Genomic DNA, 26,829 nt, shown 5'->3' with positions numbered 1-26,829 from the left:
CCAGCCATCTCTCTCTCTCTCTAATGAGTGAGCAGCCCGATGATCCTCCAAGAATATAGTCACTTTAATTTCAATTTTTAATATTGAGAAGAAGCATTTCCTATTTCTGGAGAGAGAGAGCAAGCTAACGTATTGAATCTTGATGACACTTTATGACTCGTAACGTTGGTTTACTTTCTCTCCAGGGATGCTGCCTGACCCACTGAGATCGCCAGCATTTCTTGGTTGTCAGTACAGATTCTAACATCTACAGTAATTTTGCTCCTACACGTCCTATTTGTGTTGTCAGTTCTTCCTCTGCCTCGCAACTTAGAAGATTGTAAACATTTCAGAATTGGCGGATGTCTTTTTTAGGCTCTGTGCCAGTGAGAGCTATTCCCAGGAAAGCTCTTGCCTGAGCAACTGGATTTATTCGGCAAAAACAGGTGGAGTTCGGTTCTGGTTTTACGTGCATCCTTAATAGCTCGGCGTTAGTCACTTCTCATAGGATGCCTTCCCTCTATGGCTAATTTAAGTTTCAAGCTCTCAACCAATCCAGAAGCAGCCTCCGCTGGTTTCTCTCGAGAAATAGGCAGGCCATTAGTGTGTCGTTTTTTATGAGCTGTACAGACTGAATTTTTTTTAAAACAGTCTTTCCGAAACAGGTTTGTCTGTACTTTGCAATGATTTAATATTTTGTTTGCCAAAGTATACTGAAGTACTTTAAGACTCAACCAGCTAGATTAAGTTATTTCTGTGTTTTTATTTTGAAAACAGAAATTTTTCGACTGAACCATGGCAGCCAAAGGCGTGGTGAGTAGTCTGTACTACATCTGCCAACTTCAGTGAAATCTGAACAGGCTGCAGTGGTCCGCTTACTGCAAAAAGGAATGGTGACTTTTTCCTCATCTGGGCGGGGAAGTGTGTGGGCGGTTAGGGGATACTATACGACACTTTTCAGCGCTGCTGTGATTTCTCAACCATGTATTAATCTACTAGTAATACTTAGTGAATCGTTTTTGTTTCCAACTTTTCTTTGACAACTAGGTATGCACTGAGTAAATGTGTGTGTGCAAAATTTCAGGTTTCTACTGAAATATTACCAGCCGGTTACGTTCAAAGTAAACATCATCTTCCCTGTTGAGATACTGTGTTAATTAATATCATGTACCCATCAACAAAGGAAAGCCACCCATGTCTGCGAGACTGGGTGTTGTACTCATTGCAAATAGGCAAGGAGCCTATCTCAAATGCACCTGATTATATACTACCAATTATGGGCTTAAATGCAAAAGCTAGTTTCTACAACTATTGTTTCTCTTAACAGAGAGAGCCACAACACTCGGCCTGTTTTTTTTTGGGTCTTTTGATGGATCACGAATTCACCCCTTGCATTCCAAGTGACTGCCATCAAACTGAGAATATGGGGTGGCTGTAACTCCACAACTTGAATAGCTAAACTTCATAAATGGATGGGATTGGGCTGTTAAATTGTGGTGGTTGATTGCACAGCTTTCAGATTTGTGTAAATCAAATGAACTTATTGAACAAGATAATAAAATGTGAGGCTGGATGAACACAGCAGGCCAAGCAGCATCTCAGGAGCACAAAAGCTGACGTTTCGGGCCTAGACCCTTCATCAGAGATCAGAGATGAAGGGTCTAGGCCCGAAACGTCAGCTTTTGTGCTCCTGAGATGCTGCTTGGCCTGCTGTGTTCATCCAGCCTCACATTTTATTATCTTGGAATTCTCCAGCATCTGCAGTTCCCATTATCTCTGAACTTATTGAACAAGTTGGGTTGGCTCTGAGAGACTCAAGATTTTAAAAGCTGTGGAATAAGAAAATGGTAATCATCCCTCCAGGGGATTGGTTTGAACAAGTCAACAACTGGCTGTGGCTACTGTTGTTCAATTAGGCAACCAACTAATTGAGTTGGGGCTTATGAGGGACACTGCCGCTGTACCAATCCCTGAGCCAGGAAGCCCAGCTTTTAAGTCACGCCTGCTCCAGAGGTGTCCTAACAACTGATGAGCAGGTCAATTGGGGAACTATCTAAATGACTTAATGGAAGGGCTTTTGTGGTACAGTAGTAGTGTCTACTATGGGGACTGAAAGTCTAGATTCAAGTCACCATATCCTAGCCATTTCATAGCATGTGTGGCTATGCTATTGCTACTGAAATGAAATCTAACCAAATGACTGAAATGCCATTAATTTGCATTTATAATAGGCTGATGTTGGTTGCACTAACTTTAAAAGTACTCCTACTTTAACAAGGGATATTGTTGTGTAGTACCCTACCGTAGGATCAGAAGGTCTGGGTTGAAGTTGCATTTCCCTGGAGTGTTCTCATGTCTGCAATGGCCTTATTGTAATTATCCTTGCCACAAGTTTCTGCTGCTGTAGTTTAATAGATACTCCAAGCTCACTGCTCTGTTGTAACCAAGCCTGTTTTCCAACAATGCTACCAAATAATACCCCATCATTGTCTGTTTATACAACTGAGCAGCTTGTAAACTGCTCTAGTGTTGTCTAGACAACTGTAGCTGTCCCAACAAATGCACTAGGGTTAGTGCTGTGAAGAAGATGGCACTGGTGGGATTTGACTTGTATGGAGGGCAAGGAATCCACTACTGTGTGAAGTAATCAGTGCATTGGTTTTAATCCATAGTGTCCCTGCCATGTTGATGGGTGAGGAATTTGAGAATGTCATTAGCTGATGAGGTGATCTGGGTCTTGTAGGCAGCTTTGGTTTCACTACTCGGAGTTGAGATTGGCAGTGCAATTTTCAACAACTGGCCTTTGTGTTCAGAGCACTGTCACAGCAGCAGGTGCTTGTTCAGCCGAATTGAATTTCTCTGGAGCAATCCAGTCACCCGGCCATTGCATAGGCCTGGTGACGGCAAGGTTGGATGACGAACCAAGTGGGGAGGAGCAGGAAACCTGAGCCATGGAAAAAAATTGTAGGGTCAATCTGATGTAGATTGTGGGGCTGCTACTTATTGTGCTGGAGGATGACTCAGTTGGGTGATGTTAGAGATGCAACAATCTGGTGTTCCTCTGGAGTTACCATCTGATAGCTGATGTCTTTGAGGTTTATGAAAAATGAGCAGCATAGATAAGGTGACTAGCCAAAAATAGTTACCCCAAGAGTAGGGGGGCCCAAAACTAGAAGGCATAGGTCTAAGCTGAGGGAGAGCACAGTGGTGGTGTGTATGGAATGAGCTGCTAGAAGTTGAGGTGGTTAAATTTACAACTTTTTAAAAGAAGAAAATCTGGATGTGTATGAATAGGAAAGGTTATGAGCCAAATGCTGGCAAACAGGACTAGTTTGGGAAACCTGGATGAGCTCTGCACAGACTGGATGTACTTGTCATAACCAACAACACACTGCTGCTACATTGTTGACTTTTGGTATCTGACTGTCTTGAGGTGATGGAGTTGGTGACTTTGACTAAGTGTCAGAACTTTCTTTAATTTAGACAGCTTTCTCATCTGTATTGGATGTTATTCCAACAACCTTAAAGTCATCAGTGGGAGGGAAACTAAACCACTCACCACCTGAAAGTGCTTTCCTGGGGGGGGGGGGGTGGCATGGTGTGTGGTGGAAAAGGGAATGTCAGATGCTATACTCTAAAGGAATTATAACTTAAGATTTTTCTCTGGCAGTAAAGAAAATAACTCAATCCTATTGCCAGAATAGGTTTTGGTGCAGACATTAGGGAAAAGGACACAACTAGAATTGCTTTTTTAGTGCTGAACCACTGCAGATGATGTAAAATTTGTAATGCTGGAATGGGTGTCTTGTGATTCATGGCATTGCTTGTTAACTGCATCACAAGGCAGTGAATCAGGGGGAAGTTGTAACTGCTGAGGATGGGTGTGACACAACCTCACAATGGAATCTGTGTAAAGTCATGATTCCTGATCTGACTGCAACTTCCCTCTGATAGAACTGCAGATGCTGGAGTCAGTGTGGAGCTAGAGGAATGCAGCAGGCCAGGCAGCATCACAGGAGCAGGAAAGTTGACATTTCAGGTTGGGATGTCTTTTAGGACACTGCTGTGTTCCTCCAGCTCCATCCTGCGACTTCCCTTGCCTGCATGTGACAGATAACCATTACAATTGTTATTAGTCAAATGCTAGGATTTCTCTCATTGCTTTTTGTTTGTGAAACCTTCATTCCAAGGTCATAGCTGAATGTGCAGTTCTCATCTGGTGCTGCTTGTTCCAGAGATCCTAGTCTCTGCACTGAGCCCCACCCACTGCTTTCAATGTGACGCTGTCTCTGTCCAAAACGAGGAGAAATAGAATCCTAATGAGCCTGTATCCTCTGAGAATACTTGGATATGTTTGCTCGGTGCTTGCGTGAAGTAACACTAATGGTTGTAAAAGCAGTGCAAGGAACTTATTCTTACCACCTCTGCTCAGTCTGTACTATATAGCATTCTCTGTCTACTTCTGTTTTCAGGGATAATTGGGTAGTAAACTAATGTTTGCTTTAGTATTTTTAAATGAAGTTACTTGATTGTGCTTGGATCTCATTCTACTAAATTACAACATTGGCCAGCACACCCATTGTCCAATCTTGGCAAAGACTTGCTAATAACATCTCTTAACTGCAAGAGTTAATTTTAGTTGTGCAACTAAACATTAAGGCAAATGTTTTGTCTGTAGTCTAAACTGTGAACATCTGGTGATCCAGAACAAAAGCAAAGAAGTTGGAGCAAATGGAGAGAAGGTGCAGAGCTGGATGAATGCAGCAGGCCAAGCAGCAGCATAGAAGCAGGAAGGCTGACATTTCAGGCCTAGACCTTTCTTCAGAAATGAGGGGAGGGGAAGGAGGTTCTGAAACAGGCAGAAAGGGGTCTAGACCCAAAACGTCAGCCTTCCTGCTGCTTGGCCTGCTGTGTTCATCCAGCTCTACACCTTGTTATCTCATTCTTCAGCATCTGCAATTCCAATTATCTCTTAAGTTGGAGCAAACCTTCACTTAGCCTGGGGTGGAGTCTAATTCCAGATGTGTTAGAAGGATCTTTTTTAGAAGGTGCATAAAATGTGCCATGGTTGTGGGGGGTGGCAAGCATGATGTTGTATGGTAGCTTAGTTTTCCCAACCCTGTTAAAATTATAACACATTTTCACTCTAAACAATTATAACCTATTGATGGAAGGCTTTTAAGAAAAAAGAAATGGAGAGCTAAGTAACTTTTATCTTTGTGGATTTGGAATGCCCTACCTACAATACAAGCTGGTCCCAAACTTTTTTCTCAACTGCTCAGATGTGTTCTAGCACCTCTGGTGCATTTGGGTCTTTGAACCTGGACCTTGTTTTGGTTCCCTCTCTCAGGTGAGATATGATCACTGTATCACAACAGTACTTGCAGGCTGTACCTAAAAGATCTTTTGCCATGAAAAGACTTAGTTTGGCTGGGAGTTGATTGCATTGCATTTAAGAGCCAGTGTAGAATGCAAGTCTGAGACACCTGGATGAAGCAGTGTTTATTTCTCAAACCAGCATTTAACTGTCTAGTTACTGCTGTGCACACTTGCTGCTCACAATCCCCAGCCATCTCTCCCCACTGAGTGGGGGCTGTGGTGTAGAACAGTGGAAGACAGTCATGGGGACACTTTTAAAAAAACCTATTTTTGTGACCAGGGCTTCCACCTCCCTGCTGCTTCAAATGTGACAGCACAAGCTGCAAAGACAGCACCTCTTTCACTTAATCTTGAAGGTTACAGGCCTTTTAACAATTTCAGCATGACAATGTCCTTCTGCATCTGCTACTTGTTTCCCCCCCACACCCCAGCCAAACCACTTTCAACTACTCATAAACTCTGTTACCACCTATCTTGATTGTCTTCCCTGGCTTAATAGCATCAATCCTTTTGTTCTCCCAGGGAGTGCTATCCATCTATCTGCTCACTGACGTCTAATTGATTATAACAATTCCTCCAGTGTATGGTGCACTCCAGCTATGCTTGTGGGCTTAGCAATTCAAGGCAGTTCACCACTAACTTATGCCAAAAGTAATAAATGCTGTCCCTGGTGTTGTGAACATTTTTCTCTTGTGGCTCTTTAAATAATTGAAGACTGTGTAGCTTTTGGGTGTATTTGGTCCCCTGACTTCTTTAAAAATGCTGTCCTGAAGTGCACCAGGTCTATTAGCAATTCTGATCTAATTCTCAATGTCCATGCAATCATCATTAACCTCACTGACCTGTTCTTAATCCTCCAAACAACAGATGCTCCATCAGCCATAATGTCTTCATGAAATCTGATTTTAATGCCTTGACAAGTGAGGTGTTGAATGAGCCTGCTGTTGTGGTAGTATGATCACTGAGGTGCTGATGGAGTCTTTCTTCCTTCCCCCACACCCATGGTTTAATCCACTTTGGGATTCTGTATGCATTTTACCAAGACCAATGGGACACTAAAATGATTTTGTTCCTAGGGAAGGACCAGTGGCACAGTCTGCGACTATCCTGATTTTGATGCCAACCAGGATGCTGAGATGCTTCACAAGGCGATGAAAGGATTTGGTAAAGAGACTGCACTTCTCAGTTCTGTGGTGTCCTCTTTTTAAAAAAAAACTTCATCTTCTCTCTTTTTCCCCTAGCCTGTTACACTGCTTTGGGATAGGAGCCAAGAGCTAATTGATGAATAAGTAATGCACCTCCATGATTTAAATTGGGGGCAGAGTTTGTTTGAATTTGATCCTTGTCATTGTTTTATTCCCATCTTTGATAGCTCCTCTTGAAGGGCAAAAAGGCATGCTAATTTAAGGCACTGATTTTAGTGCAATATTTCACATGTAATGTTACAAAATAACTTGTTTGTGGATTTTGCTAGATTTTAGAGTTGAGGTAATGGAAGACTCTCTCTCCTCTAACAAGTGTCAGGCACACAACTGTGGACACTCTCTTTCTCCTCCCCCAATTTGTGACTGTCTCATCCAAGATGCTGATTGGTCCCTAAAGACTGAGTAAATTGTTTTTCCAGAATGCCACTAGTTTGTTCCAGTGCAAGTAACCCTTGTAATTTGGAGCAAAAGGGGTTCTTTGAAATGACTGACATCAAACCTTCATTAATTGTGCCTTCTGGACTATGTAATGTCACTGTAGATGGTTTGCAGTTAGCAGTGTTCCCAATGTAACTCTCTCTCCTAATTTCTTGAATGAACTAAAGATCTTTTGCATGGAATGTAGGCATTGCTCACCAAGCCAGCACTTATTGCATCAGAGAAAATGGTCAGCAGTCTATACTTTTTGGCAGGAACAAAAGTGCAATATTCCAGATGTTGGAGAAACACTGCAGGTCTGGCAGTATCTTTGGAGAGAGAGACTTCAAGTTGAATCCCTTCTTAGGGCTCTTCTGAAGAGCCCTACCAATTGCTATAAACTAATTCTGGTGACAAAATGTTGCCAGAGTTTCTCCAATGTTCTTTCTATTTAAATGGGAAAAGCCAAGTGTTAAATTGGCATGAATGTGGAAATCCAGGGTGCAAGGGGATTTGTTCCAATGCCTGAGTCATAACTAGTATGTAGTTGCAACATCTAATAAAAGTTGGTACTCAGATGATGCTACCTTTGGAAGGAATTGAAAATATCTCCTTCAGTTCTAGAGGGCAGTTGAGACTACACTTCAAATTGCATGCTAGTTTGGCTTTATTTAAGCAAAGGTGTAAATGCATTGGACGCACAGCATGAGTGGATTCTTACGAGGATAAGTTGGATATCCATGTGAGGTTAGAATGACATAAGGTGGGTCTGGGAGGGATGCCCTTCAGGTTGTGGACTTGATGGGCCAATGGCCTGCTCTTGCACTGCAGGGATTTCGATTCTGATCGGCCAGGTTTGCTTTTACTGGAGTTTAGCAGAAGAATGATTTGGTGTATAAGACCCTGAATAGCCTCCCAAAAAAAGTGAATAAAGATTTATCCTTTCCTGGATAAGTACATAACTTGGCTCTGTTTGATTAGGCTAACTCTAACTTTTAAGGCAGATGAGAAATTTAGGATTCATTTCCAAACTGACTCAAGACAGTAGATGTCAAGCAATTGAATTTTTTTGAAGACTGAAGTTGATTCTTGTATGTGGTTTTTCCAGAGCTAAATAGGGTTAAAGTAGACTTGGAGCACAATAGTAGAGCAGGCTTGAGGGGCTAAAGAAGCAACAGCAGGCCATAATGTTTTTGGACTATAATGGTCTATGGTGCAGGGAGAGAATACTGTAGAATAGCAATTCCAGAGTTTTGACCAGTGAAAGAATGCAGCTTCCCTGTTAAGATTTCTCCAGAATAAGTGAGTGGCTTGCAAGTAGTGGTTTGCCCACATATCTGCTGATTGTGTCCTAGGTGGTATTGGTCAAGGTCTTGTCTAAAGAACATATGGTGAATTTCAACAGTGCACCTTGTAAATGGTGTTGACTGCAGTTACTGAGCAGCAATGATGGAGGGAGTCCATGTTGAAGTGATGGGTGCAATGCCAGTTGAGTTGCTTGATTAGTGCTGGAGTTGCACTAAGTCAGGCAAGTTGAATATGGCTAGTCTAGTTCCTGGTCAATAGAAATCCTTAAGATGTTGACTAGTGTTTCTGATGGAAATGTTTGAATGTCAAAGCTGAGGTATTCAATTTTATTGAAGGTGGTTATTATCCTAACATCTGTGGCATTGTTACCACTCCTTCCAAGGCTAGGCATTGCCTAGGCCTTTCTCTCAAACAGGGTATTGCAGTGTCTGAGGAAGCCCAAATGGTGTTCATCATTGTGCAGCCTGTGAGCATTCTCACTACTAATGGTAGGAGCAGGTCATTCAATCAACTTTAGTCAGTTGAGTCTAGAACAATGCCAAAGAAATACCTGCAGAGTATGCAGACTGAAATGATTGACCACCAACAGCCTTCTGCCCTTTCCCTCAAGCTTTTGTTCTGATCTCTTAGCTTTTTGAGGGTCAGATTGCCAAATCCCATGTTGAAAATGATCCTGTCCAGTTAATTTTTTGGATTTTATTTTGTAGTACTAATACATTTGCAAATGAAGACTGACTTTTTATTTACAGGAACTGATGAAGATGTCATATTGGATATACTGGCTCAGCGAAGTAACAATCAAAGGCAGCAGATCATTCGTGCCTACAAAACTGTAATTGGAAAAGTAAGGTTTGGCTAACTGTGCCAATTTTGTTTGCTGAAACCACAAGTTTGATTTTTGCCAACCTCTGTGCATGGGCAGTAGATAGCTGTTGTCTTTTGACACTTGTTCCATGTTGAGTCATCTGTCTGGACTATCCTGACATCAGGTTCCATGTTCCCTCCCTCTCCACACTCTCCCCATCATCCCATTTGTGGGTCTTGTCAAACATCAGGATTGTGCTAAACTGTGTGGTGTCCCTCAAGTCACATGGATTGCACTTGTCTTGTTTGTGACTTCTAAATTGTAAAGTTTTTGGGTTAGCAATGTTCGCCCTGGAGACTGCTACACTCCAGGGTTGCCTCCTATCTTTGAGCCATTTCTCATTCAAAACTCTACACATGAACTTGAACTTGAGTCCTAATCATGCATTTAACACAAATGCAATGACCTACACTGTCCATTGTAATTCCTCACTATATAAAATGTCATTTCTGATCACATTCCTCCTGATATCACTTCATGTCTCTCTCGATTATATTTTCTATCCTTTGTCCCTTAATGGGGGTTGGGAGGGGAATAAACCCAAGAACCGCAGATACTGGAAACTCTGCTTCTCACCACAGATGCTGCCAGACTTTGAGTGGTTCAGGTCTGGAACAGGTCAGGAGGGTCCTCTCATCCTTTAACTCCAGGCCCTGTTAGGGCCAGTGTTGTAATGTCAATGTTTCTGATCTGATTGGATCCTTTGACAGAGGTAGACAGTCACTCTCTTCTGCTTACATTTGTGAAGTGTTTTGCATGTCCCAGGTTGTTTAGGTGATAGCCTACCAATTTATTTTGCCCAACCTCCTGATTGAAATGATGCAGGTGCTCATCCAGATAAATCTGTAGATAACTTGACCTTCATAAAGCCAGTGACTTCCTGGGCCTTTGTATCACAAGCAACAGCTTTCTCTGCACCAGTCACACAGTTGACCAAAGCAGTGATCTCACTTAATTTTCCACCAGTCTGTTTCCCCTTTGGATATTAAGGAGTAATCTGGTTGAAAAGTGATAACAGTCCAGCCTTATCCATGTTAATGCTTCCATGGTGTGTATTTCCTCAGGATGAGGAAAAGACCACTTATGCCAACTTGACTGATTTCTCACTCTGCAGTGTGGCCTGACTCTCTCTTGGCTGTCAGGGTCAGCTGCCCAGCATGGATACAGTTAACATTATCGAGCTAACAGACTAGCTTACACTCATCCTGATGTTGGATTTACTATTTCCACCAGCAGAATAGTTTGAAGTTCTAGGTTGCTTGAATTTAATTTTATTATTCCACTGTAAATAAGCCAGAACCTTTCAAAGGAAGTTAGGGTGGTTATTACAGCATGTAATGTTTCTAGACACACCTAGTTGCTGCTAACAGCATTACAGTTGTGAAATTATGTTAATCTAGTGTTTGTTGTCACAGAACTTGATTGATGATCTGAAATCTGAGTTGTCGGGGAAGTTTGAATCCTTGATAGTTGCCCTCCTGCTTCCTCCAGATCGCTATGATGCCAAGGAATTGCATGATGCTCTGAAGGTAACTGTGATCCCATCTGATCTGGGAGGAAAACATTTGATCACTTTGTTTCTGCAGTCAGACTTCTCCAAAACTGCCATTCTGCAGGTTCTTCATGCATGTGTTTCTGGCTCACTCCCTGCTCTCATTGTATTGCTTCTCCTTGCCTTGTCTCAACATTTTCCCTCCTTCCCTATTACACTCTGCAGGCTTTTAAAACTTAAGTTTGCACCCCACTAGCCACAAATTCTTGGTTCCCTGCCCAGCTTTCTCTCCTGCATGCTAACTGTCATGTCCTGCACTTTGAATAGTGATCCTTCAAAGGTCCTCTTTCAGTAAAGGGTGGGTCTTTGTCTTGTGTAAACTGTTTCACTGTGCTGTGTTTTTGAGTTAAGTCTAAGTTTTCTTTTTTGGGTCAATATTTATCTTATTTGGGCATGGTATAAAATGACAAGCTTGTTGATGGGCACCTGAATAACTGAGCCAACATTTCGAGATGGTAATTGACAGAACTGCCCTGTGTGAAGTAGAGGCATCTGTGCCAAGAATTTTCAGATACTGTAAACATGAGAAACTAGAATTTGTTTTGGACGAGCAGGTAATGTTTCTGTTTGGGCAAACATGCTCACTGACTGCAATAAGTGTACAAATTTTTTATAACTTGCTGTATGCCTTTTGGATGCAATTGTATTTAAATTGTGCCCCCAGACAGGGGATCAGCTGTTTTGTTTGTATCAAATTTGCCCCTCACCAGAAGTGCAGCAGGTGGCTAACAATGACCTCTTGGTGACAGAACTAGTGCTCTGGAAACTGAAAACATTGAGGATTTTTCACCCCTTTTTTTTCGTTTTTAAATCTTTCAAAGTGATCACTTCCACTACGGTGATAAAGTCTCTACAGGTCCTCTAAAAGACACAAACTGTTTTTCCCTTTCACAAAAGTCTGTTTTAACAGGGTGGGGTGGAGAGTGGCTTTTGGAACAATACAGAAGCCTCATCTGGGTAAACAGTTGAAGGGCAGGGCTGTCTCATTCATATAGTAAATGAGATATGTCAAACTCTTGGATTCTGTCATTCTTGATTGTAACATACCATCTGATGGAAGACCCTGCGCTGACTCCATTCATGACTTGAGGTAGATACCTTTTTCTGGAATAATACAATATCACAAGTCAATAGAGACTCAACAATAATTTTCTAATGGTCTTAGTTCCCTTCTCCATCTAGGATATTATGGTGAATTACTATTAACGGTTGGATTGAAACAACACTGAATGGTGCAGTGTTTTTAGCACTGAACACAGTTCAAGTTTTTTAAAGTATTAGGATTCCTAGTCAAATGTAAGCTTCAGACTTTGTGGTTTTACAGGGTGCTGGAACATCTGAGGATGTCTTGATTGAAATCTTAGCATCTCGCAACAACACACAAATACAGCAGATTGTCAAAGTTTATAAAGAAGGTATGTGGTGTTTGATTTAAAGCAGCTGCTATTTAAAAATTCTTAGAAATCCTCAGTTGTTTTTAAGCATTTTTCTTGTAGCTGCACCAGGACAAGGGGAAAGTTGCTTCAATGTGTCTAATCAACATGAGGAAAAACAATAAGGGTTTCTGCCTGCTGGTGTTCAGAATGAACTCCATACCCTTTTTAGGGAGTATCTAATCTCATGAAACCAGAACAAGCTTGATTCATGCTTCTGCCCATGAATTAGTTGTATGAACACCCTGGCAGAAGCTATGGGGCATCCCAACTAGGGGGGCCAATTTCTCAATCCTGTTCCTGACACCACCCCCCCCAGCTTTTAATTGGTAAATGCAGAGATGGTTCGAAATGCGTTTATCTGCCTCTAAACAATTACAAGCCTGATTTTTGACATGACTGACCTGGATTTGAATTGGTCCAGTATGTGGTTGAGTACATGACTATATAATCAGAGTTTCAGAAGTAACATGCATAGAACTTTCTCTTGATGTCCTGTTCCTGGCTCCCTGGAATCTGAGCAGAAATAATGTCAGCTCACTGTCTTAGTTGGTGGGTGGAGCTTCTTAATTCCCTCATGACATGAGCATTGCTAAATAGCTGGCAACTATTGCTTGTCCCTAGCTGCTCATGTTGTGTCCCTCAACACTTCAAAGGGCAGTTGAATCAGCCGCGTGTACAGGCCAGACCAGGTGACAATAGTTGATTTCTTACCCAAAACAGGCACTAGTGAGCCAGATGGGTTTTCCTGACCATGGCCTCATGGTCATCAGTAAATTCTTGAACTCCACTTTTTTTTCTTTTTAATACTTGATTTTTGTATTCACCATCAGCTGTGGCAGGATTTGAACCTGTTTCCAAACAATAGCTGAATTTCTGGATTAATAGTCAAGCAGCAAACCACTCAGCTGAAGGTTCTAAACTAGGAGTGTTAGGTTTAAAGAAAGCAGGAAAGTAAAACACACAGGTTGAGGGTATTCATGTCATTAGGCTCTATAGTTTAAAAACAAAAGGATAATTAGAACTGAAATATTTGATAGAGGGCTGACATTTCTCCAGGTTGTAGTCCAGATAGCAGAGGGAAGTATATTCCTAAAAGCTGGCTTAAACAGTATTACTAAATGAGTAGCAAGTCAAACCCAAATTGGATTTGACATGATTTGTGACCCTTTTTGACGAGTTTATTCAATAGGGAGCATGATCTGGCCTCCATGACTCCTCCTCCCCCCCTCCCTCCCTCACCCTGCCCCCCCCTCTCCCCCCAGGCTGAGAAAGCAGGAATTGTTACTTTACCTACTGACTGAAACATTAGCCCTTTCCAGTATCAACTGATGGTATTGCTTAGAGTCCAATTTCTAAATGATAAAAGCTGGCTTAACATTTTGTAATTGACCACAAGCTGTTGCATGAGGCTAGAGTTACTTGTTAAAATTTTTGTTTTTATTAACCTTTTTAAAGCAGAGCTCAAACTACCTAAATATAGAACTTGGATCTTAAAAGACATCAAGTAGTTAATATACTTCCCTCTGCTATCTGGACTCCAACCTGGAGAAATGTCAGCCCTCTATCAAATATTTCAGTTCTAATTATCCTTTTGTTTTTAAACTATCGAGCCTAATGACATGAATACCCTCAGCCTGTGTGTTTTACTTTCCTGCTTTCTTTAAACCTAACACTCCTAGTTTAGAACCTTCATACTACAGCTCTCTTCTACAGTACTGTTTTCTTTTGCCTGGAACTATTCTTTTCTCCCTATGAGAGGCAAACACAACTCCATTTTGACCTGGTAGTCCTCTTGACCATCCTTAAAGTTCAATCTTTGGGTTTACTTAGCTAAAATCACTTTTTAAAATTGAACTGCAAACAAGCTAATGGCCTCAAATGTTCTACCTGGTTTTGTAAACCCCTAACGTGACCATGTTTATTCCATTGACAGCCTTGGGGTTTGCAGTCACCTGATTTTTGACTTTATGTTGGTTACTGGGTCAAAAGGACCTTTTTTGAAGTAGTTAACTGTCAACCAGCACTGCCATGCTGCTATTCTGAAGTACAAACTCATCTGTTAATGTAACTCCAGTTTTTCCTTGTTTTTCTGGTCTTGCTATCAACTTGAGGTGATCCTTTGTTCAACTGAACTAATTAGTATTCTTCCTAACATAGGAATAGCTGCAACAACATCTCTTCTTTCCTGCCCACCCCCAAAAAAACACCTTTTTGTTTTGCTGATTTTACTTTTTACTGTCCTTCGCTCCTGAGCTGATGGACTGTCTTGTTGGGTCCTTGTGATTTTGGGTTGATTCTATAATCAATATCTGTCTTTCCCTAAAGTGCTTGTACTTGTAAGTTTGCACAATCCAACTGGGTAAACTACTGTGGCTCCAGTGTCTGTTTTACCACTTGTAACCCATCCAGACATTAGTTGCACATTAGGTGCAAAACAAGTGGTTTTTGGGACTTGTGCTGGACCTGAGGGGCCAAAATACAACATTTCACTTTTTGAAATAACTAACAAATTGCTGAAAATCTGGAGAGAAATGGGTGTTTCAAGTCTTCCTTTCCTGCAAACCATGCTACAAGTTTTGAGTTCCACCATTCCTGGAGTTGTGACAAACATGACCCTGTGACCTGAAACATAATTCTGATTTCTCTCCAGGTGCTGTCAGACCTGTTGCGTGCTTCCAGCAACTTGGTTTTCCTGATTTAGAGCATCAGCAGTTCATTTCAGCTTTTACTTACTTTGAATTTCCCTTATTGTTCCAGTAACTTTCTAAGCTTAATCAACATCCATTTTAGGTGGACCATTGTATCAACTAAGATCCATGTATTTCCTGTTACTATGCATATTGTCATTGTAAAAATATGGTATAATCCTTGGATCAACTCCCACTAACTTTCTAGCCTCCCTCTAAGTAGGTTCCTAGTTACTTATTTCTAGTAGCTCTTGTCACCTGGTGCCTTTGGTTATCTCTTGCATTTGAGTGCTAGAATGGTCTGTGTGGTCAGTGCAATTTTAATAGTCACCAAAGAATCTTATCAGAATGAGCTTGTCCATTTTCTAACTTACTTCCACACAATTAGCCTGTTTTATCAGCTTCTCCTTGATCTTTCCAGACTTTGAATCTGATTTGGAAGAGGATATCTGCTCAGATACATCTGGCTACTTCCAACGAGTTCTGGTTTCCCTAGTTCAGGTATCTGTTCTCTCTATTGGTCACCTGTGTTTTTGATCAAATCTCATGATGGCCTTAAAGTATTTCCTGTAACTGCTAGAATTTCTTGTTGGGAACTTCAAATCACAACTTTGCTCCCTTTTTAATTATGTTTGTTCCAGCAACCTGGGTACAAGTATAGGACAGTGACCATAGCAAAACCAGGTTATTAAACACCATTTGCCACAGGTCCTCTTTTGGGGCCAGCAGTTAAAACCACCTAGTTAGGTGTTAAGGTGCATTAGTAAATATACAGGGAATTCCAGCAGCACAATATCAGTGAGCTGACTCTTTCAGAGGACAGGACTGGAGGAACAAGGTATCACTAAATGTGCTAGAAGTTGAGCTCTACTATTCCCCGAATTGTGACCTAGTGAATCAACCAGAAATCGAGTCCTCTGGCTTAGAATAAAAGGCTTCTTTAAACTCCTCGTTATAACACCTGGTGCTAAAACCTTGTTTGTGTGTGTGCCTTGTCTATAGGGAATTTTCATGTGACTATTTGCCAAATAGACACCTGGATAGAATAGGTGTGGAGAAGATGTTTCCACTCCTGCAAGAGACTAGGACCCAAGGGCACACTTTTTTTTGGTTTTAAAAGGGGGTTGTCATTCTCATCCTGAGATGAGGAATTTCTCTGACCAGAGACTGGTGAATCTGTGGAACTCATTGCTGCAGAGGACTGTGGAGACCAAGTCAGAGTGGATTTAAGATGTGTCCTTTTGCTAAGGAAAATTGAGGATATATGGGAGAAGGCAGGAGACTGGGTTCAGAAACACTGCTGTGATTGAATGGTAGAGCAGGCTGGATGGAGCAGAATTAGGCCAATTTTTACCTTGATGTAGAAGAAAGACACTGACAATATTCTGACTTACCATAACTGAATAGTCAGATGTACAGCACTGAAGCAGTTCCTTTCAGTCTAACCGATGTTGACCAGATATCCCAAAGAAATTTCTGGCCCACATACCTCAACCTTGCCTATTCACATAGCCATCCAGTCACCTTTTTCAATTGTTGTAATTGCACCAGCCTCCTTCCCTTTTGGCAACTCATTACACACATGCACCACCCTCTGAAGAAGGTGCCCCTCTGGTCACTAAGTCTTTCCTGCTTGCCTTAAACCTATACCCTATATAATTTTGGACAATTTCCCTGTGGGAAAGTATCTTGTCTGTTTACCCCATCCATGCCCCATGATCTTAAACCTCCAAAAGGTCACCCTCTGCCTTGGATGCTGCAGGGAAAATAGCCCCAGCCTATTCCACCCCCTCCCTATAGCGCACAAGCCCTCTGACTCTAGCAACATTCTTGTAAATCTTCTCTGCACCCTCGTGTGTCTCAGCATCTTTTGTACAGCAGGGAGACCAGAACTGAGGGCACTGTTCAAAGTGCCCTAACCAATGTTCTGCACAGCCACAACATGACTTTCCAACATGCATACTCAATGCCTTTACTAGTCGGTGCAAGCATACCAAATGCTGTTTTCACTATCCTGTCTACCTGTGACCTACCTTTTGAATAACCAGGCCTGCACTCTAAGGCCTCTGTTCAGCAACACTCCAGGAGCCTACCATGAAGTGTATAAGCCCAGGCCTGATGTTTGCCTTTCCCAAAATGCAGCACCTCACTTATCTAAATTAAACTCCATCTGCCATTCCTCAGCCTAGCTGATCAAGATCCCATTGTACTGAGGTAACTTCCTTTGCTGTCCAAGATGCCTCCAATTTTAGTGTCATCTGCAAACTTACTAACCATACCTCCCCTCTTGCTCACATCCATGTCACTTTTATATAAGTGACAAAGTAGTGGACCCAGCACAGCCCTGTGGAACACCACTGGTCATAAGCCTCCAGTCTGAAAGTCAACCTTTTGCAACCACCCTCTGTCTCCTACCTTTTTTCACAAGTTATTTTCACAATCCTGTTTGATTCTTTGCCTCCTAATTTGTAGCTCAGTGGCTGCTTTTTTTCCACCTTTATTGTCAATTTTTTGTCTCTCTCCTTTGGATTTTAGTGATGTCATTCCATATCTCCAAGTGAAGTTTCTGATCCATTTGGACAAAAATGGAGGGAACATCCTTGGAGTGCTGCAAAGTCTCTTGTCTGTTTTACTCCCTTGGTCAGTGTTAAACAGCAGCTGACCAGAGCCATATACTTGCCTCTCCTGAACCTGAGAAATTCCTTCAGAAATTTGGTACGTGTTACTTCTAGGGAGCACTGTTTCAATTCTGAGCTGTCTTCAAGCTGTAAATAACTGTGTACATCTTCTTTCAGTACATAGTCAAAAAGATGCAATCTCTGAAGGACAGAATTGTTTGAGGTCCAATATAACCTTTGGCCTCTATGGAATCTGCAACTAATGTCATTGTGGGATAATAAAATGTGAGGCTGGATGAACACAGCAGGCCAAGCAGCATCTCAGGAGCACAAAAGCTGACGTTTCGGGCCTAGACCCTTCATCAGAGAGGGTCTAGGCCCAAAACGTCAGCTTTTGTGCTCCTGAGATGCTGCTTGGCCTGCTGTGTTCATCCAGCCTCATTTTATTATCTTGGAATTCTCCAGCATCTGCAGTTCCCATTATCTCTAATGTCATTGTGGGTTTTCTTGGCAGTTGCAATGCTGCCATCTGGTGACTGTGGATGTCAGGGCAGCTATTATATCACTTTAGTGGTGTCCGAAGGCAGAATTGCCAAGACCTTTCTGACCTCTTTAAAAAGGTGTCAAGATTTCCTTTCAATTTTGCCTTTGGGCACCACTATAATTGTCATTATCAAACAACTGACACTTTGAAAACCCTTCCCAGGTCCTATGGCTTGGCATGATCACTTGAAATAAATACCTTTTTTGTTTTTTAAAAAAAAATTTCAAACTTCATCCTTATGTCTTTAGATTTCGAGCAGGTGTTCTCCTGGCCTGGTCCTGATGTGCTACTTTTGTTGTTTTTGAGCACGAGGTTCCCTCTAGCCCTTGTCAATGAAGCAGTGGCCTGGATTTGGGGAAACTGTGGAATGTCTTGTGAAGGTTGTTGACTGACTCTCTAGTAATATGATGGGACGAGTTAACTTTTTTGCCTTTGAATGTCCCTAATTCTGGGTTTACCTTCCAGAGAAAGGAGCAACTTTTTGCAAACTCCTGATTGTAAATTGTAATGTGAAACAAGTCCTTGTTATGGAATGTTTTTATACCATGAAGCATGCAATTGTGCTGCTGAGGATTGTAGCACCAAGTTAATAGTAACACTCCTAAAATCACTAATCTGCAATATTTTTCTCATGTTTCCCAGCAGACATTTGAGTTCTGGTTGTGGTTTTATTTAACTGTCTTCTCATGCCTGTCAGTGGTCATCAAGGGTTGCTGATATTTTAATTGCATTGAATTTTTAAACCTAGGGTAATCGTGATGAAGGGAATGCAGATGATTCCCAAGCAGAAGATGATGCTAAGGTGAGATGCATATGTATTACTGAGCAGTCAATGTTAAATCTTCTCATTGATACTTCTCATCAGCTTGCCTATCTCTTTGGAAAATCCAAGTAGAGGGAAATGATGTTCTGTTCTTCAATGTCTAGATCTGTACAGTCAGCATGACCCCACAGGCCCTTTTGGATGCAAATCCTGGCTGCACATGGAGGACAGCACTTGTGTGGCGATATGACTCTAGGCTTTGACTAGATCTGGAAACCAGCATAGCATCTGCTAGGTGTTTATGGGATCGTCAGAATCACATTCAACCTTGTGGCCTGGTGTGTCATCTCATCTATTTTCCCTTGGTTTTGGGAGGGGACAGGTGGGTGCAAACCCATGCAATAGACCTGAGCCAAGTGATCTAGCACCCACCCCAATTTAATAAATGGTCAATCCTGCACATCTGCTTGTGAGTGATTTTTAATGGGCAATTAATCACTCTTTGGAAGCTCTACAAATTCTAGCCTAGCAAGTTTTGAGAAGATTTGTAGTTCAGGTTGAGGTTCTGGATGTGTTTGCTCACTGAGCTGGAAGGTTAGCTTTCAGACGTTTCGTCACCGTTCTAGGTAACATCAATGGAGGCTCACTGATACCTCGAATGGTGACGAAACATCTGAAAACTAACCTTCCAGCTCAGTGAGCAAACTCACATCCAGAATCTCAACCTGAACTACAAATCTTCTCAACCTGCTATCAGGGTTCTTAGCAGCGGCAGGAATGCAGAGACTCGAACAAACAGCTCTGCCAATCATCCAACCCAAACTTTGGGTCTGCTACATGGATGACACCTTTGTCATCACTAAACAAAACAAATTAGAGGAAACCTTCAAGACCATCAATAATACCCTTTACTGGCATAACATTCACAAAAGAGGAGGAAAATAACAACAAACTGCCATTCCTAGATGTCACAGTAGAGCGAACAGTCAATGGGGAACTTCAAACCAGCGTCTACAGGAAAACAACACATACGGACCAAATACTGAACTACAGGAGCAACCATCCCAACACCCACAAACAAAGCTGCATTAGAACATTATTCCAATGAGCCACCACACACTGCAGCACAGAGGAACTACGCAGAGCAGAGGAAAATCACCTATACAGCATATTCAAAAAGAATGGGTACCCTATGAACACAGGCCGCCGATTTCTCAGCAACAAACCCAAACAAACAGACAAAACGTGCCCAGAAACCATAACCACTCTCCCCTACATCAAAGACATTTCCGAAATGACTGCCAGACTACTCGGACCTCTTGGCATCAGGGTAGCCCACCAACACACCAACACACTAAAACAGCAGCTAATGAACTTAAAAGACCCTATACAGACAACAAACAAAACGAACGTCGTCTACAAAATACCCTGCAAGAACTGTGACAAACACTACATTGGACAAACAGGCAGAAAGCTAGCCACCAGGATACATGAACATCAACTAGCCACAAAACGACATGACCCACTATCACTCGTATCCTTACATAGAGATGAGGAAGGACACCACTTTGATTGGGACAACACATCCATCCTAGGACAAGCCAAACAGAGACATGCATGAGAATTGCTAGAAGCATAGCATTCCAACCAGAACTCCATCAACAAACACATTGATTTGGAGCCAATCTACCATCCCCTGAGAAAAAAGAACAAGAAATGACATCACCAACCCAAGGAAACCTAAACAGATAAGTGAAGTACTGGTGTTATGTCCTGCTTTTGCGGAGGCTCACTACCTAGAATGGTGACGAAACGTCTGAAAACTAACCTTCCAGCTCAGAGCAAACTCACATCCAGAAATTCTAGCCTATCCCACAGAACAGGGGGAGCTCAGCCCATCAATACAAAAGATGCTGTTACTGTGAGATCCCTAGCACCACAGATGCCAGCTGGTCCAGTTAACTGGACATGCTCACTCTTGAATAGTACTGGCTGTAAGTGCCAGGAATGACCATCTCCAAGAGGACCTAACAGTGCCCCCCTTGGTGTTCCACAGTTAAACCCACTTGATTGACACCACAATGCAGTCATCTTTCAGAAAGTACACAGAAATTGACCAAGGCTCTGACACCTTGCAAACCCTTGACTGCTAGTATCTAGATGAACAGCTGAGACATGGAAATGCTACCTTTATTGTATTACCATGTTCAAAGTTGAACCATCCTAACTTGAATGATACTACCTCCTGGGTTTTGACCTAGTAATGGTGAAGTAACTGTCTTGTTCCTAGATTGTCTTGAGGGTGTGCCCACACTCCAGTGACTACAATTTATTGCTACCTCCAGTGTAATTATTACAGGTGCAATAAACAATGGCTTTGCCTCTGTCCACATTGTGAATTTAAAACTTAATGTACAAGGAATACCTTGTACACTTTCTGCATTGAAATTTGCCTTTCTTTTTTCCAAAGGCGCTCTATGAAGCTGGTGAAAATGCATGGGGCACAGATGAAGAAAAATTCATTGCTATTCTGTGTTCAAGGAGTGTTCCTCACCTATTAGCAGGTATTAACGAACACCATCTCTAATCAGAATCTGGGAGGAATATGTATCTGAGTGAGGGTCATAGGTGCAGAAATTAGCTAGCAACAATGTAATTATTATAAAATGTAAGCTGTCAGTTGTCCTATGAGCCAATGTAACTGCCACCATTACTTACTATTAAGTAGTATGATTAGCTGCAATTTATCACTAAGGCCAATAGCATCCACTTCAAATCAATGGAAATTTAAATAGTTTGCTGAATGCTTTACCATTAGCAGAACAGCTAATCTCCTACTTTGTCATTATTCATACTACCTCTTTGTATGCTTTCAGTATTTGACGAGTACCAGAAAATGAATGACATTGACATTGAAGATAGCATCGGCAGTGAATGTTCTGGCACTCTGCAGCAAGTTATGCTGGCCATTGGTAAGGCATCTTCTGTCACTTTCTAAAGCGAAAGCTCAATTAAACGCTAGTCTGTCTATTGACTGACTAGCAGAGTTTTAGTAGCTTTGTTTGAAGTAGAATAGGAAATGAGTGCTAATATGGGCTTAGCTCCAAAGCCTATGACTAAGAAGCTGTGGTGATGTCTTTGCTTTATTTCCAAATGATTTGCACTGGAGACCCTGCTTGCCACTTAAACAATTCACTAGGGTGGCATAGTGGCACTGCTGCCTCAGTGCCAGGATCTAGGTTTGATTCCACCCTTGGGTGACTGTGTCTATGGAGTCTGCAAGTTTTGGAAGGGCTACTGCTTGTATGTACAAATGATCCCACAGTAATGCTAACTTAAAGTTCAGACAATGTTTGCTTGTACATAAGGTTATTTTACTTTGTACTGCATTAGTTTCAATTTGGGCACAAATCAACTGTGCATACTCCGAGACCAAACCCCTTCTCGACCTGCAGTCTCCCTGTGTGGAGGGAGTAGATTGGAAAGTTGGCCAATCTGTCCAAACAGTGTCTGGTTTTCTAAGATATTTAACTGAGACTGGATCAGCCTGTTGGGCAGCATCTGTGGAGAGAAAGCAAGCTCATGTTCAGTGTTTAGACTGCCCTCAGCTAACACAATATGATGTGACTTCATGTCAGTTCTGAAGAGTTTCTCAGACTCCATGTTAGCACACTCTCTCATGCTCTCCCCCAGAATTTGTTACATTCCAGTATCAGTAATCAGCTCGTTTACTATTAGACTTTTCACTAATTCTGCATTATTATTAAATAGTCTCATTTGTGCTATCATAATCTTGAACCAGACCCTATAGCACCTATTTGCTTTTTAAGCAGCTACAAATGGAAGAGTGCAAACATCCATCCACTAGACTTGCTGTTGCTATTCTATTGACCGGGAAGGACAGGATTTACTTAGTCTAGTGGTGATTTTTCTCCTATTAAGAAGATTCTTGTCTTACAGATATGCAATAAACTATCCCTCCACCACTCCCCACCTACATCCACCATCACTGGCTCTAATGCTGCCTCTTTGACCTCTCTCCTCTCTCCTTATCTTTTTAAATCCATCTTTTATCTGCCTTCTGTCTCCCTAATTATTTCAGAATCCCCGTCCCCCACTTCCTTAGAAGGGTCCTGACTGGAAATGTTGGGCTTGCCTGCTGTGTTTATCCAACTCTAAACCTTGTTATCTCAGACTTTCCAGCATTGGCAGTTCCCACTGTCTCTCTGCAACAAACTTTTTTGTTCTTGGTTTCCCTGTCTCATCCATTTTATTGGTACAAACTGTTCCCTTTTTATGAATTAGAAATATTGGGTGCTACTCACAGCAGCACTTGACATGTAATACTGCTTTTTCAGGCAATTGCACAGCAAAAATACCACTTTAAATGGCTATTAAACTGCACAAAATCTTTTCAAGGTTGTACTGTGTTCACTACCTGTGTTACAACTGGCAATAGCATTTTTTCCCTTTTCTTCCTCAGTCAAATGTGTGAAGAATACACCAGCATACTTTGCAGAAAAGCTTTATAATGCAATGAAGGTAAGCATTTGTTTTTGCAGATGACTGTTCAACCTTTTTTGCAACTGATAATGTTGCCTGGATGTTCAGGAATCCTCAACTAACCTTAGGTTCATTTTAAAGCCATGCTTATTGCTCTTCTGAATAATTCCACTTTGATCAGAGCCAAAAAGATGAACATTTCTTTGTTAAAATCTCCCATCTCTCTCTTCCCCTATGATCAGCATGCAGTAAAATATCAATTTCTCATACTCTTCTAAAGTGTGTCATATGACCCACAAAGTCCTGCTGAGCTTGATGCCTGGGCCTCTGACTTTCCTGTTCTTGGTGTTAACCTACTGCCTGTGTGGGTGTTGGAAATTGGCCAGCAATCTGCTGCAGGTCCCTAGTCATGGAGAAGGGGGTGGTGGTGGTGGGGCGGGGGTAAATGTTCAGAAACAGCCGTTAAACCTCTGTAGGTGCCACTATAAATGGGGGTCCAAGGGCTTTTTTGAAGTAGGAGGTTGCAACGCTTTAAGCTAGCCTCATATCAGGCTGGTTGTAACACTGAGGGACTGCTGTGATCAGGCTGTCACTCCCCCCACTTTCACTTTAAAAGGTTTTCCTTTGTTTAAAAACAGGGTGCTGGAACAGATGACAACACACTGATGAGAATTATGGTGTCCCGTTCTGAGATTGACCTGGTGGAAATAAAAGCTATCTATAAGGCAAAATATGGTGACACCCTAAATTCTTCAATTGTGGTAGGTGTTAAATAAATGATCTAACTCTTTGCTTTGAGCCATGTTAGTGGAATTTGTCTGGTTTTGTTTGCAGAATTGTTCCAAATCAAACTACTTACTTCCAACTTCAAGGAACTACCAGAGACAAGGTGTACAGCTGGATGAATGCAGCATCAAAGGACCAGTAAAGCTGATGTTTTGGTCCAATTTCTGAAGGGTCTAGACCTGAACCAACAGCTTTCCTGTTCCTCTGACACTGCTTGGCCTGCTGTGTTCACCTAGCTCCACACCTTGTTACTGCAGACTTGCCAGCATCTGCAGTTCCTACTATCACTTCAAGGAAATACCATCTGCTTTTTCCCCACACTTTTTCTAGAACCAGAAATAAGTCTTCAATATGCTTTTTTGAATTGTTTGCTTTTTTGGGCACTAGTTGTCACAGATCTCTTAAATACTTGCTAATTGACCTGTTTGAATTTTTCTCACTAAGAAGAAACTTGAGCCTGTATACCCAGGTTCAGAGAGGCACCATACTACTTTAACTCCAGGAGTCTCAATTACAAAACTATTCAATTTTACCTTAACTTGGCCATTGTGGAACTGCCAGCCATTTTAATGTTTATGTAGATGCAGTACACAAGTCCACAGGACTAATTTTATTACTTGTTCACTTGTGCAATTGTGTGCTGTTTTCTTATCAGCATAAGTGCAGAGAACCCTTTGCTCACTGCAAAAGTTGGAAGAAAACTCAGGGGTGGGGAGGTGTTGATGGGGAGGAAAAATGGTGTGGAAGCTTACTTGAGCTCACCCCTTTGTGCTTATAAAGATGTGACTTTTCTGCCCACAGGGTGATACAGGTGGTGACTATAAAGACACCTTAGTGAAGCTTTGTGGTGGTGATGACTGATGGATTGATTTGTTTTTCTCTCCGGATCTGGGAATGGACCACAAGGCAAATGTTTCTAGTTTTGTCGTCTTATAGCTATTAAAAAGCCAGCAATCCTCTATATACAACTACAATAGATATTTGAATGCACTAGATTATGGCTCAACTACAATATTGAGGATGCAATTGCATTTCCAGTATGCAAGGTATGCTTTTTAAAGCCACTGTTCATGGAGTGTCTCCATCCACGTGGTATTAGCACTCTTTTTCATGTAATTCATTGTCCACTCCATGAATTGAAAAGGATAAAAATACTTTATAATGATGAGTGAAAAGGGATCAACTTTCTGGTGCAATGCACTTAATTTTATTACATTCCACTAAACACAGGCAGCAAACTAACATTCTTTTGGATTTGGCCATGACTAAACCTACATGTGCTATTTTCTAGTTAACTTTTTGATATAAACTGCCAATGTTCGCATGTGTTTAATCTATATCTTGTGTAGTGAATATTATGTGCACAAGCCTAATTGGGTATGTTTTGATCTCCATGCAAAGGGCCATGATTTTGTGATCAAGCAGATTTGGTGTAATCTACTGTACTTTTCCCCTCCTTATTATCAAATATCAAAAAGCTCAAAGCTTGCACTTTTTTCCTTTTGGTCTATGAAGTAAATTTGGAGGAAGATTAAGAAACTGCAATTAATTTTACTGATGGAGTTGTTTCACTGTCCTGTGGACTATCCACATGAAGCAACATCCTTGCCCCATGTGAAAGGACCTTGCAGTTTGAGATTTTGTTACTTTTTTCTCCTGGCCCTTTGGGGGTTTTTCCATCCACTGAAGAGATGGCATTAAACATTAATTCACTGGTCTCATGGCATTCCTCTCTGGCAAGCTAAAATTGCCCCCAGAATTTTGATCTTTCTGCAAATCTACATTAACCAATGTTCCAATATATTTTGTATATATTGGACACTCACTTCAATGCCTGCTAAGCCCTGGTCACAAAGTCACCGTCCTATTATGCCTCATGCTCTGAAATATTGATCATGTGGTTGACTGTGGGATGTGCAAACTAGAAGTAAGACTAACTTGTGTGCACTTATGCCCTAAGATTAACTGGTTAAGATCCTTTTCTCCTCCATTTTAGTTTCAGTCTCCTATATGCAATGAATGAACACTTTAAGATAAAAAACAAAGTTGGTTATTCCTTGAGCTTAGAATGTACGTGACTCATACCTTGTAATGGTGCTCCCAGAGAGAAATAAAATTTGTCTGGAAGTACTCCATGTTGGTTTTCCTTAGTACGGTGTACTACCAGCTTCTGGTGGTCCACTTTCTGCCTGTACCTATTTCCTGTATCTTCTCCTTTTTCTTATTCTTCAAAAGTGGGGTGAGAAATGCAGGATGCACAATACAACAAGATCTGCAAACTGCTGGTGGAGTTTGAAGGAATCAAAAGCTGAGAGTTCAGCTTGTGCCTGGGGCTTGTGTTTTAGCACATGGTAGTGAGTAGATGGAGTTCAATAATGAGTTAAAGTCTAACATCCATTTCAGTTTTTAAAGGGAATCAATATCTCAGTTGGCATTTGGAACACAACAAATCAGTCAGTCTTTGGCAGGCTTTAAAGGACTGACCTGCTCAAACTTGTTTTAAGTGTATCCCTACAGTCAGTACTGAAGATATGTTGTGTACTATCGCTAACTGTCAGGAGCTGTTCCGGGATTGTACTTTGTAAACTCTTGACTCTCTTCCCCCCCCCCCCCCCCCCCCCCCCCCCCGCGCGTGCGCCATCCTGAGATGGGTGGTGTGTATGACACCTGATCAAATTCTCAGCAATTTTATTAAAGCCCAAAGCCGCCTCCCCATTTTCAAAATATAAACCATGCAAAGTTATTACTGCAGCCTTTCTGGACCTAAAATTTCAGACATGAGCTTGT

General features: G+C 41.6%; 1 protein-coding gene across 2 annotated transcripts; it reads left to right on the top strand.

Annotated features, from left to right (window-relative positions):
• The first annotated feature begins 515 nt into the window (after positions 1 to 515).
• On the top strand, positions 516 to 26,172 carry LOC125467579 (annexin A5-like). 2 transcript variants are annotated; one of them, XM_048563645.2, is made up of 13 exons: positions 516 to 644; positions 757 to 792; positions 6,435 to 6,522; positions 9,038 to 9,132; positions 10,569 to 10,682; positions 12,030 to 12,120; positions 15,250 to 15,329; positions 18,739 to 18,792; positions 21,224 to 21,317; positions 21,630 to 21,725; positions 23,237 to 23,295; positions 23,895 to 24,017; positions 24,844 to 26,172. In XM_048563645.2, exons 2-13 carry the CDS (start codon positions 775 to 777, stop codon positions 24,901 to 24,903), a joined length of 972 nt encoding a protein of 323 aa, XP_048419602.2. In that variant the 5' UTR covers positions 516 to 644; positions 757 to 774; the 3' UTR covers positions 24,904 to 26,172. The 2 variants fall into 2 exon arrangements, with proteins under 2 accessions (XP_048419602.2, XP_048419603.2); XM_048563646.2 differs by lacking the exon at positions 516 to 644 and having other exon boundaries at positions 651 to 792.
• Positions 26,173 to 26,829: the final 657 nt, after the last annotated feature.

The sequence above is a fragment of the Stegostoma tigrinum genome, chromosome 37 (genome assembly GCF_030684315.1).
Source record: "Stegostoma tigrinum isolate sSteTig4 chromosome 37, sSteTig4.hap1, whole genome shotgun sequence".
Taxonomy (NCBI): domain Eukaryota; kingdom Metazoa; phylum Chordata; class Chondrichthyes; order Orectolobiformes; family Stegostomatidae; genus Stegostoma; species Stegostoma tigrinum.
This window is presented reverse-complemented; position numbering and strand designations above follow the sequence as displayed.

What these genes read in the sequence shown, in the direction of transcription:
- LOC125467579 (XM_048563645.2), top strand. An exon ending in TGTCAAAGTTTATAAAGAAG is followed by an intron (nt 12,121 to 15,249) that starts GTATGTGGTGTT and finishes TGATCTTTCCAG; the next exon opens with ACTTTGAATCTGATTTGGAA. An exon ending in TTCTGGTTTCCCTAGTTCAG is followed by an intron (nt 15,330 to 18,738) that starts GTATCTGTTCTC and finishes TTTTAAACCTAG; the next exon opens with GGTAATCGTGATGAAGGGAA.